Source organism: Sinocyclocheilus rhinocerous, unplaced genomic scaffold (assembly GCF_001515625.1).
Source record: "Sinocyclocheilus rhinocerous isolate Xijiao unplaced genomic scaffold, SAMN03320098_v1.1 scaffold1319, whole genome shotgun sequence".
Lineage (NCBI taxonomy): Eukaryota > Metazoa > Chordata > Actinopteri > Cypriniformes > Cyprinidae > Sinocyclocheilus > Sinocyclocheilus rhinocerous.
The window spans coordinates 548,384-562,648 of NW_015650691.1; the positions used below are offsets into that span (position 1 = coordinate 548,384).

General features: G+C 36.6%; 2 protein-coding genes across 4 annotated transcripts in view; both read left to right on the forward strand.

The window, feature by feature from the left end:
• The window catches only part of akap10 (A kinase (PRKA) anchor protein 10), an 18,859-nt gene extending 11,453 nt beyond the window's left edge, over nt 1-7,406 (forward strand). The window contains exons 7-16 of one of the 3 annotated variants that reach the window (XM_016517301.1): nt 1,505-1,628; nt 2,117-2,253; nt 3,281-3,425; nt 3,530-3,700; nt 3,818-3,933; nt 4,316-4,398; nt 4,659-4,711; nt 4,838-4,933; nt 6,206-6,229; nt 6,378-7,406. In XM_016517301.1, coding sequence (XP_016372787.1) covers nt 1,505-1,628; nt 2,117-2,253; nt 3,281-3,425; nt 3,530-3,700; nt 3,818-3,933; nt 4,316-4,398; nt 4,659-4,711; nt 4,838-4,933; nt 6,206-6,229; nt 6,378-6,383 — 955 coding nt within the window. In that variant the 3' untranslated portion in view covers nt 6,384-7,406. The remainder of the gene's footprint in view (nt 1-1,504; nt 1,629-2,116; nt 2,254-3,280; nt 3,426-3,529; nt 3,701-3,817; nt 3,934-4,315; nt 4,399-4,658; nt 4,712-4,837; nt 4,934-6,205; nt 6,230-6,377) is intronic. The other 2 variants (XM_016517302.1, XM_016517303.1) reach the window with 2 other exon arrangements.
• A 1,259-nt stretch (nt 7,407-8,665) lies between these two features.
• lhfpl7 (LHFPL tetraspan subfamily member 7) overlaps nt 8,666-14,265 on the forward strand; it is a 160,224-nt gene continuing 154,624 nt past the window's right edge. The window contains exon 1 of the mRNA XM_016517308.1: nt 8,666-9,535. Within this exon, the coding sequence (XP_016372794.1) occupies nt 9,224-9,535 (312 nt within the window). The 5' untranslated portion in view covers nt 8,666-9,223. The remainder of the gene's footprint in view (nt 9,536-14,265) is intronic.

Genomic DNA, 14,265 nt, shown 5'->3' on the forward strand with positions numbered 1-14,265 from the left:
TGTTTTTGGAGTAAGATCAATTTCTCTTTCATGAGATTACTTCCTCTTTTTGGCCGGGTTTCGTTTCTCCGTGTCGTAAACTCTAGGGGCGAGGCTTCTAAACCAGGGTGATTTTAGGGGCGTGATATTCAAATGACGATTGTTTTCTGCCGCCATATTTATCATCGTGCGATCATTCGTACGATGAGATTGGCGGCATACGAATGTTTCATGAATCACACGTGAACTCTGTCGTAAGTTGATTTGTGCGTACGGATCTGCGCTCGTTTCTACGTTAGATTGATAAATGAGGCCCATAGAGTTCATTTACGAAACTCTAGATGGCACAAGTTGACAGGTCCTTTACATGCAATATGCTAGCACTCACATCATTTATTACATGGTGCAAGCTGATTGATTAACAGCCATATACATTAACATGCTATTCAGAGAGTTGTCATGATTGAAATGTATTTTGTTCCACTCCATTTGTTCTCTTAGCTGTTTTTGATCTTAAAAACTGTTTTTGCGAGGTGTAGAGTTGGGGCTACAAGGTTTCTCGTAGTAGAGCTGGGGCTTTTAAGGGATAGTTCTCCCAAAAATTGATGAAATCTGAGAGCTCTCTGACCCTCCATAGACCACAAGAGTCCTACCACGGTCAAGGCATAGAAATGTCATAAGGAAATCGTTTAAAGGGGTCATATGATGCGATTTCAATTTTTCCTTTCTGTCCATGTGACATAAGTGGTTCATCCGTAATTTTACGAAGCTACGAAAATATGTAATACCTGGGAGAGAAGAAACGTTGAATAAAGTTGATATTTTTGTTTTCTTTGCACACAAAAAGTATTCTCATAGCTTCATAAAATTACGGTTGAACCCCTGATGTCACATGGACTATTATAACGAAGTCCTTACTATCTTTCTGGGCCTTGAACATGTCTCAACTCAACTCAACTTTTATTTATAAAGCACTTTCAAAACCATTAAAATGGACCAAAGTGCTGTCCATAAATAATAAATAATACTAAAATTCATGCAAACATAAAATAACAACAAACAAAAACATGCAGCCAATCCCTCACAATTCTCAGACCTAATCAAACGCCGAAAGCTTGATTAAAAAATATCAAAAAATGTCAGTTGCATTGCTGTCTATGCAGGGTCTGAGAGCTCTCGGATTTCATCAAAAATATATTAATTTGTGTTCCGAAGATGAACAAAGGTCTTAACAGGTTTGGAATGATATGATGGTGAGTAATTAATGACAGAATTTTCATTTTTGGGTGAACTATCCCTTTAATTGCTTGTATTTACAGGTCAGGGGGCATGGATTGTTATTTTGAATAATTATATTATTGAATTCAATTTTTATGTTTTTTTTTAATTTTTTATTAATCATACAAAATTGACACAATAAATTGACAGGCCTAGTGTTTCCTCTCTATTTATTTTAAATGTATTTGTTTATCCAGCCTCTTCTCTTTCTGTAATTTCATGGAAATGTCTGGCACCTGTTTTACAGGCACTTTAGTGAGTTCTTGTGGAGCCATTATTTCTGTAAATACCAGATCGAGGTGCTGACCAGTGGTTCTGTGTTCCTGGCGGACATCCTGTTTTGCGAGTCAGCCCTCTTCTACTTCTCAGAGGTGAGGGCACTCACTTCAGCCTCTGTTTAAAAGGAAATTACAGCATTAATACAATTTTAAATATGGGTGTACAGTACATTTACAGCTTAACTTGTATAACCCACATTTTCCTGTAGATTATCTTTCTTATATGCACTTTTAATTATATAAGTATAGATGTTGAATTATATGTAATGTTCTTTACTTTTTAAATGTGCTTTAAAATTGGATTTAAGTGTTTTATGAGTCCAGATATTATGTGTCCTGTTAGAACACACTTTCAAGTTGAATTTGTTGAATTTATGCATAGAGCTGTATAAGCACATGAAATATGCTGAGCTCGACAATCTGCCCAAAACCTGTTTCTAAATGGCAGAATGCACCAAAAGTGCAAGTGTGCGTATAAAATGATGGATTTCTGATCCAAGTACATTTGAAGTGCCAAGGGATTATAAAGTAGGATTGAAACCTAATTCAAAGTGTGTGCGTTTGTGTGTGTGTCAATATAGTACATGGAGAAAGAGGATGCAATGAATGTGCTGCAGTTCTGGCTGGCTGCAGAAAACTTTCAAGATCAGTTGGCTGCCAAGAAAGGCCAGTACGACGGACAGGAAGCCCAGAATGATGCCATGATTCTCTATGACAAGTATGTCCTATTTGATGTTCAGTGTAATCTTTGTTTTGGCACATTATTTCAGTCTACTATTAGGGATGGATCAGGATGGGCAACTAAACAACTAGTCATCCAATTATCACCCCCCTCCCTTGATTAACTCATTAGGAAATTAAATTGTGAAGTTTTTTTTTTTTTTAAGTGGTGTTGCTATAAATATATTGGATTAATAGACTTCTGTCGACCTCTGAAAATTCAATTTTTTGCATTTTTATTAGTTTTTTCTTCTTCTCAGTAAATATTGTTAAACTTAAATATTGTTATACTAGAATTACCCTGCTGTTTTTTTTTCCCTACACTAACATTCAAATGGAGTTGGTCTCTTATGCTCACCAAGGATGCATTTGTGTGATCAAAAACAGTAATATTGTGAAATATCATTACAACTTTCGTTTAGTTCAATGTACAGTACGTTTAACATATTTTAAAATGTAATTTATTCCTATTATGTCAAAGCTGAATTTTCAGCAGCCATTACTCCAATCTTAGTGTCACATGATCCTTCAGAAATCTTTCTAATATGCTGATTTGCTGCCCAAGAAGCATGCTTTATTGTGGAGAAAAACAAAAAACAAAGCAAAAAAAAAAAAAAGCACAGCTTCTAAATATTTTTGGTGTAACATTTCTTTTCAGGATGCTTTAATGAATAAAAACTTGAAAAGAACAGCATTTGTTTAAAATAGTACTCTTTTGTAACATCTTTTGTAACATTTATAAATGTTTTTACTGACACTTTCAATCAATTTAATGCATCCTTGTTGAAAATCTTACTGACCCCAGACTTAAACATGTCTGTTTGGTTTATGGTGGACATGACTCTAAATCAGCATTTTTATACAGAGCTTCCTTGTTGCTAACTAGTCATTAAGGCAACCCATAGGCCTGTTAATTTTGACACTATGCAATTATGCACATGCCTCTCTAGTGTTTAAGATGCGGCAACAGCATAATCATTACTTTTGGTAGACAGAAGACATGACAGTTCATGTGATCTGCTTAGGTATTTTTCACTCCAAGCCACAAATCCGTTGGGTTTTGGTGACTCTGTACGGATGGAGATTGAATCCAATATCTGTCGAGAAGGCGGACCTCTCCCAGACTGCTTCAACACTCCACTAAGACAGGCCTGGACCACCATGGAGAAGGTGGGTTATGTTGCCACAACACTTTTCTACAAAAATTATGAAGGTGGAAGCTTGGTATTGGGAAGAAAAATCCTTCTGAAGTTTTCTTGTTTTCTCAATCTCAGGTTTACATGCCAGGCTTTCTGTCAAGCAACCTTTACTATAAGTATTTGAGCGACCTTATCAACTCCGTACGGGTGGACGAGTTTACTGGAGGAAATGCCAACACTCCGAGCCAGGGCTGGACCCCAGAGTTCGACCGCAACTCAAGCGTCACAGAAGGGTCACAAGCCCAGGTGATTGACTGGTTTGATGGTCTCCCCTAAAGCTACATCGCACTTGCTTTTCATAATAATACAAGGATTCTTCAAGAATATGGTTGCAAGTATGGCTAACTTTGTTCTGATCTTCAGTTGCAGCAAGGTACTAAAAAAGCGGCAGTCAAGATCCTGAAGAACTTCGATGAGGCGATAACGGTGGACATCGCCAGTCTGGACCCTGAGTCTCTCTACCAGAGACCATATGCTGGGTGAGTCAGGGTTTGAAAACATCATGCTACACTTCCTTCCCATCATTGGACCTCAGATTGGTACAACATAAACAACAAAAAGGATTGTTCAAGGCCATTACTACATTAAACATTCGTTGATCATGGATATGTTTTTAGGCCTTGCAAAGTTGAACACTTTATACATCAAGGTAATATTTTTTCTCACTGGCTGACATAGATGAAAGTGAAAATACCTCCTTTTTCGGGCACATAAAAAGTCAGCTAAAATATTCTGTACAATTTTTTTTTGTGGTCCGCCTGGGCCAGCAGAAAAAGATTCTTATTGTTGCCTTATAGCCTGGTATTATGCACAAAACACTGGATTCAGATCCAGATTCAGCTTTTCTTGCTTTCATCTCAGAAGAATGACCTTTGGGAAGGTGAATGAGCTGGGCCAGTTCATCAGAGAGGCTGAGCCAGAGCCAGATGTGAAGAAATCCAAGGGTAGGACACACACACACACACACACACGCACACGCATTTGCTCTTGAGAACTTTTTTCTCTTCTCTCTCACTGACACACACATGTTTTGTATTGTGTGAGTTGGCTCTTAGTTATGACTTATGCTGAAGTGCTCTTGATATCTTCAGTTTGAGTGCAGAGAGTGTGTTGCCATGGCGATAAGTAGCCGGTGATGTGTTGAAAAGCAGGATTCACTGCTCTGTCCAGCTCACTCGCTCTTACTTTATTTCCTTTCTATCAGGTTCCATGTTTTCTCAAGCAATGAAGAAATGGGTGCAAGGAAACTCGGATGAGGTGTGCACCTGCTTATTTCGTTCGAATTACATGTGTCATCTTTTCTAATGTCTTTTTATTAAGTGGAAATGGATTTAAGCTGGTTATAGTTCATGATATGTACTGTCTTTGTTTTTGGTGTGCCAGGCACAAGAAGAGATGGCATGGAAGATTGCAAAAATGATCGTCAATGATGTCATGCAGCAGGGACACCAGCGAAGCCCTGAAGTGAAGGCAACAAAAGTACATCTTATTTGATCTTTGCATTCATAAAGATTTGTTTCTTGAAAAATTTAAATTCTGTAATTTATTCAAGTCGTTCCAAAAACCCAGACTTACCTTCTTCTGCGGAAAACAAAGGCACTTCCTTAGAATTTGTACGGTTCTCTTTTTTTATAGCAATGCACCTAAATTTGGTTTTACCAAATTACCAAATTGTTTGAATTTAGCAGAAAACCAAAAATTAATTTTTTGGTTATATTTGGCCAATTGCATAATTCAACCCGGTATACTGTTCAGAGTGTTGTGTTCTCAGGTAACAAATTAAATCAGTTGTAGTAAAGTTCTTCGACAATGAGTCGCCTCTCAATATTTCCTTTTATATATAGTTATATATAATATAATATAGTAATATAGTTATACTATAATATATATAGTAAATATTTCCACACTGCTGACATCGTGTGTATCTGTTATATCTTATCCACATTATGTATATGAAATAGTCCAAATGCATCATCAGGGAAGTGCTAATTAAATCACTGTTTTGATCAATGCTTTTGGTTCTCCAAAACACTTATGGCCAAACTGAATATTTGTTTTATTTATTTATTTTTATTTATTTATGTTTCAGCCGAATATTTTTGGTAGCTTAAAGTTTAATGCATTACTATTTTTCACACAATAAAGGTTAGTGTAGACGGATGCTTTCCAGCAATAAAAAAAAGACAAATTTACAAAAGGCACAATCGCCAAAAAAAAAAAAAAAAAAAAATTTTTTTTAGAAGTAGACCATACAAATCTTTGGAAGACATACAATAGCTTTGTGTGAGGAACAGCTCTACAATGGAATTCATGTTAATTATAGTGGGTCAAGAAGTGCGTGACATTTTGTTTATTACACTTTAATGAATTTTAAGATAATAAACATGAGATGTTAAAATGGTTAACCTTGAGCCACTATTTCATGTCCACGTAATTATTGATGTGGACATGAAAAGCTGTGTAAGAAGTGGTATGACTGTACAACACATTATCCCTTTGATTTGAGTCATGTTTGAACTTATTTTAGCCATGCAATAAATGGGATAATAATCATAATATACATCCTATGTTGTTATTGCCTGGCTGGGATTATTTTGCGATAACCAGTTGTTAGTACATTATCCCTTACTTAATTTACTTAGTGGATGCCTCAGCAAACCACAGTAAGGCAAGTTTAAATATACTGAAATGTGCGTTTTTCTTATATGAAAAAAGCAGTCTCATCATTTCGCTGAACATCTCCATTTATAGATGGAGGTTTGGAAGAAGATGAGGGTGAGAAAACTATGACAGAAGTTTATTATTGGGTGAACTAACACTTTTGGTGTTTATTGTGTAGCGGCATTGGGATTAGTAGTCAATTTCAATTTATTTTAGAATGACAGGAAGTTGTGCAGAATCTGACCTGTTCTGTCTTCATCAGCTATGACCCTCTCGTTAAAGTGTGGAAGCAGCTCCTACCCTCCCTCCTGTCGCTCTCTGCATAATGACTGGAGAAGCAAACCACCTGAAGGCGAACACAGAGCTGAACTGCATTAACATATCAGTGAGGACTTTGAAAGAGGCATTCCATGACTTCCTGCATGTGTTTGTGTTTGAGAGCGGGAGTGTTTAGATAGGCACACTAATAGCCAAAATATGTTTTCCGTATGATCCACCCCATCATTTCTAGCACTCCGAAGGAATTCTGTTTATTATTTGAAGAGGAGCTAAATGAGTTTAACTACAGGCATGAATAAACCCGTAAACAAACCAGCGAGAGCTGTCGCACAGCAGACGAACAGAACTAAATTTCAGAACAAGACTGAATGAACACTGACTCAAACATTTCAAAACATACCTGCTGTTGCGTTTAGCTGTTACCATGTCGGCCAACAGGAAGTGCACAGGAATCTGAACGGGAACTACAAAGTGGCTGTGACTTAAATATTTCCTTCCTCATCTTAATTCTTATCGCACACTTCTCTTTTATCTTTCTTTTTCATTAGCTTTTTTTAAAGAGTGGCTATGAAGTGCTTAGGCCTTTTTTTTAGTACAAATAAACAGAAAAACAGAAATGCATAAATACCCAAGGTGGCTATGTACAGTTTTATTTACAGATTTACGGTATGCTATAGTGGATGTAAGTCAGCCAATGCCAGAGACTGTTCTGTCCCTCTCTCGTGGAGCTAAAGTGACTGATGTTACAGTTCAAATTGGAATGGGAACTAATGAACTCGGGCCTGGAAAATGTTCCCTGACTGCAGAACTCCCTCTAGAACCCTGTGCAGATCTGATTCTAGACTGTAGAGATATACAAACTGAACTGCTAGGGCAGTGTTTATCCCCGTTCTGTATAAATGTGGATTCCTGGTTTACCGCCATATATTAATGTTAGTTCTTTTTATGGTGATTGTCTTTTTTTCCCTTTTTTTTTTTGTATGATATGTCAAACTCTGTCCAAGCAAATCTCAATGATCTGGTTTACCGCCATATATTAATGTTAGTTCTTTTTATGGTGATTGTCTTTTTTCCCCTTTTTTTTTTGTATGATATGTCAAACTCTGTCCAAGCAAATCTCAATGATTACTGTTCCTTTTGAAACTTGTACTTGGACATGAAGTTATTGCTTTGGACCTCATTGAGATGTGGACGAGAAACCGGAAAAAGACTTTTGGTACTATGTACCACTAATATGTTTTCTGAAATATATGTGTACTTATTCTATAATATATTTAAATGTGTTTGATTTAAATACATATATTGTTGAAACGTCTCTTGACGCAGGCTTTGTCTTTTGTTTTTGTTCATGGGTTCGATTGAACAAAGCGTTTTACAGTTACCTGTGTTGAAACCTGTGTGAAAATTATTGATTTGCACTTTGAAATTGGATTTGTGTTAACGTATTGAGCATAACTCAAATAAAATGAATTCGAAGAAAATAAGAATCCTGTAAAACAGAAAAAAAGAAAATGTTATTAAAATAAAAAACTTTCAAAAAAGTCACTTCTTTTTTGCTTTCTCAATTTAAGTTGTGTGGGCGGGTCTCAGAGACAAAGGTTCTCATTGGCTAGTTAGTTTTGGAGTGACATTACCAATTTTCTCATTTGTTTGTAGTTTGCACGTTTTTTAAAATATTCTTTCCCATTCAATGATTAAAATTATTAATGAATCTTTCAGTCTTCACTTTTTAAGTATTTTCAAGCATTTGAAAGAAATTGCATTCACCTTCGCTCGCAAAAGCATTGAAATATATTATACAAATAATATATTATACATTGAAATATACATTGATTGAAATATAACTTTTCCTTCCATCTCAATTTTTTTTACATCACTGTCTCCCTTTAGGTGGTTTCTAGTCAGTGAAATATGTTGAGCATAACTAGAAAAAAATATATATTACAGAAATGTCCATGATGCTTGTACTCTGTGATGCTCAGTATTTGTTCAATATTTGTTTCCATTCTCATACGTAAGTAAAAAGTCCACGGCACGGTAAATCACCAGCAGAGGGCAGTGTAAGACACGCTACGCTTTCACACTTTTTGAAAATACATCAGAATGCTAAAACGAAATAAAACTATAAATAATACCGCATTTTATTGTTGTTTACGTTTTTATACATTTGGGTTGCTGATTTATACTTGTTCATCCTATATTTAATGTGCTTTTATCGGTGTGTTTGTTGATGAACGAAACGCAGGGCATGAAAACTATAATGATGGCATGAGTTTATTACACGATTGAGGTTTTGAAAAAAAAAAAAAAATCTGCGATTCAGATTTTCATGAATCAAAAACTCGTTTGAACACCTTCGCAGTGACGGTGACGCCCACATCCAGGTGACTGAGGCAGGCGTGCAGCGCAGTAAGTTTGAGCTCGCACTCCTGCAGCGCGCGAGCTGCGACTCAGAGCTGAGGAAGATGATGATGATGATGGTGGTGGTGGTATGTGGGCTGTGAGTAACGCAAACAGAGCGGATTCAGATCTTACTACATAGCGAGCACCTGCTGGTGGCAGTTCTGAGAGCTTGAGCTCTGGGTGTGACGGTTGTCTTTTGTCCTCCACCTGCTTTCCTCTCAGATGAATTAACTGGAATATCCTCTCTATTGAACTGGATCGAGCTGGAATTACGTTTAACGTTAATTGAAAAGTTAGGCGTGCTTATGCTCCGTAGTTCACTGGTGCATCTGTGTGTCAGCGGCACTCTTAGCGCATCGGTAACTCGTGTGTTTTTGTGATTATTGGTGCTCGTCTAATGTCACCCAGTGAGTGAGCGAGCTCCAGATGCACTCGCTGTTTGATCGGAATTGGAAAGGGCTGGGAATCGATCTGTCTCCGGTCTCGCTGCCCCACGTTGCCGTGAGGATGTTCAGCTGTGTCGGGTGTTTTTGGGTGCTCCTGTCCTCCGCCCTGGTCGCGATTTGCAGTTTCAGTTTCATCTCGCCCGCATGGATAGTGAAGGACCATCTGAAAAACAAGGACTCCGTGAGTTTTGGGCTCCTGTGGCACTGCTCCGAGTCTCTGGATCATATGTACAGATGTTACACCTTTGGCGGGCTGGGCAAATTTCAAGAGATTCCTTCCAGCTCTTGGCAGGTAGGCTGGATGTGGATATCTATGGTAAACGTGCACTTACACATAAAGGTATGAAATGTGTTGGCTATAAAAATTGAGGATACCGCAACTTTGGAATAAAACGTAGCCTGACCTGCAGAATTATTACAGCATCAGTCTTGTATGGCTCCTGCACAAGCTACATAGAGGAACTTTTCTGTCCTAGGCTTTGATTTGAAAGAACATTGTTTTGTTTAAACATTTTTTAGTTTTAAAGAATCGATTGAAACAGATGAAAAGTGTATTTATTTATACTTATTATTTGTTATATCTTATTTTTGAAAAGTTGAAATGTTAGATTTTGATCTTGTTCTCCATTCAGACATTTTAAATTCCCCTTTATATAGTAAACTCTTAAAAAGTGTTAACATCAAGGAAATGCAATGTTGCATTTTTAAACTAAGCGATCTTGATTTCCCCCCCCCAATTGGTATTCAATAGATGAAAATTACTTTACCATCATGCCAGCATTTTAGTTGAGTTGAGTTTCTCTAAAAAAGTTATGTGAGAGGAGCACCTCTTTGCCAAGACAGAATAGTGAAAGTTTGAACATCATAAATAATGTCATTTTGAGTTTTTTTTTTTTTTAACATAACAAGAGTAGCTTTGTCCGTATTTGAAAATCGAAATCAGAAAGAATGGATCTATTTGAATTTTTATACACTGGAAGTTACTTGATGCTTTTGTTAGCAACTCCAAGACTTATACAAAGATCCTCTTGAAGGCAGTCTCAAAAAAGTGAAACAATTTTCATTACAATCACACACAATATCAAGAATCCACATCATCATGCCAAATTAGATTATACCTCTTGGTTGGTTGGTCAAGTCTATATTCAGATCTTTATTCTAAGACATGTAATGAATGTTTTAACAAAGACAAAACCATAGTGTGAAGAAGTTTCCTTTTGAAAGATTTTCCTTTTGAATAATCACCTTTATACTGCTTTATACACTCTTGCTTTGGAAAAAAAATACATGGATTGTGAAATATATAAGCAAAATATATAATCACATGGCATAGATGGCTCTTGGCACATTCCTTGTTTATGATGGGAAAGAAGAGCAAACATTGCTTAGGTGCAGGGCATAGTAGTTTTACTCATTTGACAGGTCTATTCTTAGCAGCAAAGTGCATCAGTCGTTTTCAATAATTCAAAGCTCATAAAACAAGAGTTGAAATTGGACCATTTCCAGTAAATGCTGATCAGTCCTACTGGTAAAAATTAAAACATAGTTACATAGCCTGTTGAAATGTCCTTTTGCAAGTTTACAACCATGTAAAGTTTAAATATTATCTGGTGTGTCTTAAAACTGGGTCATTTGAGAAAGTCCATCATCTGAGCAAAGGGGACTGTGTCAAATAAGGCTCAAGATTTCTGGAGAGGTTAGTCAAACACTGAGTGTTTAGCGGGCTTTATCGGACTGTCCTCACTAATGTTTGTAAATTCAGAGCTGATTTGTCCTTGGGGAACATCTGCCTGCAGCAGCTTCATCATAGAGTATTTTCACTGCAGCTACTGCTTCTGTGCAACTAGGCTATATGATCATTATAATAGCAAAAATATAATATTTCTTTCACTTATATGAAATGCCCAAGAGGTTACATCTTTTATTTCACACTTTTATCTTTTCCATTGTCTTTGGTTCATTTTGACCTATTTTCAGGAATAAAAAATACAATATAAATACCACATTGTTTTTGATATTGAAACCAGGGGCCCGTTCTTCGTACGTCGCTTATTACATCCAAGATGAAATGTCATGATAACTGATATATATATGATATCATCGCGCGAATCAGGATCTGGCTAATTGGGTTCTCCGAACGCACCTGTTGTTGATGATTAGTATGGCTGGATTGAGTTATCTGAGATAATTGCGTGTTCATGGGTTGGTTTAAAAGGGGCTATGTATCGATACTCGAAACCACGATCAGCAATGCAGCGATTGGCTGGCGGCAAGACAGCAACGTAATGACATCATATAATTAAAAAAGGCACCTGACGAAAAACTTGACAAATTTTTGGACTTTTATAAGGAAACAGCCAAGCAGTGTATATGACTTTCTTCTTTCAGCATGCGTGTGCGCCAGTGAGTCTCGTGAAAACCAACGTTTGTTAACAGGAGCAAAGGAAGCAAAGTTCGTCTGAAAGAAGAAAGTCATATACACCTAGGATGACTTGAGGTTAAGTAATTTATGGGCTAATTTTCATTTTTGGGTGAACTAACCCTTTAAGCTTACGGACCTGTTGCTATGACAGCAACTCCGGGATGAGCTTCGAAGAACCAAACAATCCAAGATCATGCCAAATCGTCAACAATCAAATCCAGCTAACTGAGTTAGCGACGTACGAAGAACGGGCCCCAGGCTTTGTCACACTGTTAGGATATCGAAACCAAACATATTTAACAAAAGTGTTTCACTTGTATTTGAGCATTCAATGTTTTTTCACCTTGCAAATCAGTTTACCTTAAAATATGTAGCATTTAGTAAGATTTGTACTGTTTGTACCTCACATGTACTGTTTTCCATGATAGAGATGATAAGGCTAAAGGTCACCTGGAGTAAAAGGCCCCTAGGATGTAATTTTTTCCTTAACTACCTGGCAACAAAAACACTAGAGCTCTTTTCTAAACACCTGTACTATTGAAACAGATTGTTTTGCATAAATGGGAAATGTGGATTTATTGTGATGGATATGCAAAGTGGGCTCGTATTGACAGCTCCTGACATAATGGAGATTTATGTGTGAAATACGTTTGACCTAAAACTGTAGCTCTGTACAGTGTTCATTTTGTTAATTGAACAGAAAGTTATGAAATATGTCAGAAAGAAAAGAGGACACCCATTCGCTAAAGTTGTGCCCAGATGTTTTTTTATTATTATTATTATTTCTTTTTATATTCAGTTACTTTTTTACATGTAAGGAGGTGTTTAGACCTGTTGTATTCTATTCATGATTTCCAATAAGGATCACATTTCTTATGACAGTATCTTTAAAATAAATGTTCCAAAAATGGGTTTTCTTTGGGTTCGCCAAAGAATCTTTTAGTGAACAGTTCAGTGAACAGTGTGAAGAACATTTTAATAATCTAAAGAAGCTACTTCCATTATAAAGAACATTTAAAATGGAAAGATTCCATGGATGTTTAAGGTTCTTCAAGGAATCAAAGAATTAAAGGAATTAAGGAATTAAAGAGTGTAAGGCAAAAGTTGTGTTGTCAGTAAACAACCAATAGAAAGGAAAAATCACACACGAGAACTTTCTAATATCTCAGCTGATGCTCCTAAACGGCTAAAAGGTAAATGGAGATGTTTAACACAGATCTCAGCAACGTCACCAACTGTGCTTAGATTTAAGTAAAAAGAGATTTTAATATAAGCTCATGAGTTTTTTTTTCTTATATACAAATTATATAACATTTTGAATGCTTTGCAGAGGCTTTCCATTGACTTCAATTGTTTTTAAATTAAGCTACATCTCTACCCTGCCTCTAAAAATACATCTTACACAATCCTCTTCATGGTATTAAATTTTAATTAGTACATTATTTTTTTCAGTTGTCCCAGAAGGACATATATAAAGTCCATAGTAATGTAGTTTAGCATCTGTGTTGCCCTGTTTTCAACAGACCTTTGTCATTTCAGATAATACAGAAAACAGTAGTCTTCCTCTTGTTCCCTTAATACCCTAAAGCTCTCTCTCTCTCTCTCTGTTTTCTCTGAAGCACAAGCAACCTTGTGTCTTATGATTTATGTATGGATAAAAAAAATTAGCATTTGAAAGAAGATATTAATAAATTGCATTTCTTGGATTTGTAAAAGAATTTGAAGGGCGGAGGATAAAGATGTTCTGTCCATACTCAAGGCATTACAGAAGGAAAGAAATGAATGGATTTGGGAGCAACGTTTGGCAGTGATGTGTGCGCGGCTTCTGCTAAATGCTTCAGTACATAACTGAGTGTACACAGCTCTGACTGCTGAATCATTTATTTATGAGCATTGTTAGCATTGCCATCTTTGTTGTTTTGGAGGGTTTGATAATGTTTCTGACTAAGCTATAAAATGCACATCTTTAAAGTTGATGTGCATTATTATGTTTTCAGTGTTAAAATACTTTCTCCTCTCAGTTTAATGTGCTGAGACAACTGTAAGTAAGTCATTGGTAGATTGATTCCTCAAAGAGCATAAACACTGTGCCTCTGTGCTGCTTTCAACATTGAGTATATTTGGGTGTTTGTTTGGTTGACTTCTGAATTAATCAATGGTGTGAGTTTGGAGCGACACTGCTTGTTTGGACCAATGGCAGGATCGGGAGCCTCCTGAAAGCCTTTTTAGGAAAAATAGTAGTTGACGTTGCTCACCTAATTGTCTCTGCACATTAAATGTTTATTAACATAGAAAATGATTTGTTGATGAAGATCTGTTGAAGCTATAAGCGGCGATTATCGGGGTTCAAGCACCAATGACACATGTACAGTGGTGGCCAAAATTATTAGAACACTAGTATTTTCACCAGCTAAAAAATGGTTTTAAGTCGGTTATTTCTATCTTTTGCTGTAGTGTGTCAGTAGGAAATATCAGTTTACATTTCCAAACATTCATTTTGCCATTAATTGTAATAATCCAGTGAGATTTTCGTTTGCACAAGGAGTCTGACAACAGCCAGTGCTCCACACAGAGATCTGATCTCATCATCATCCAGTCTG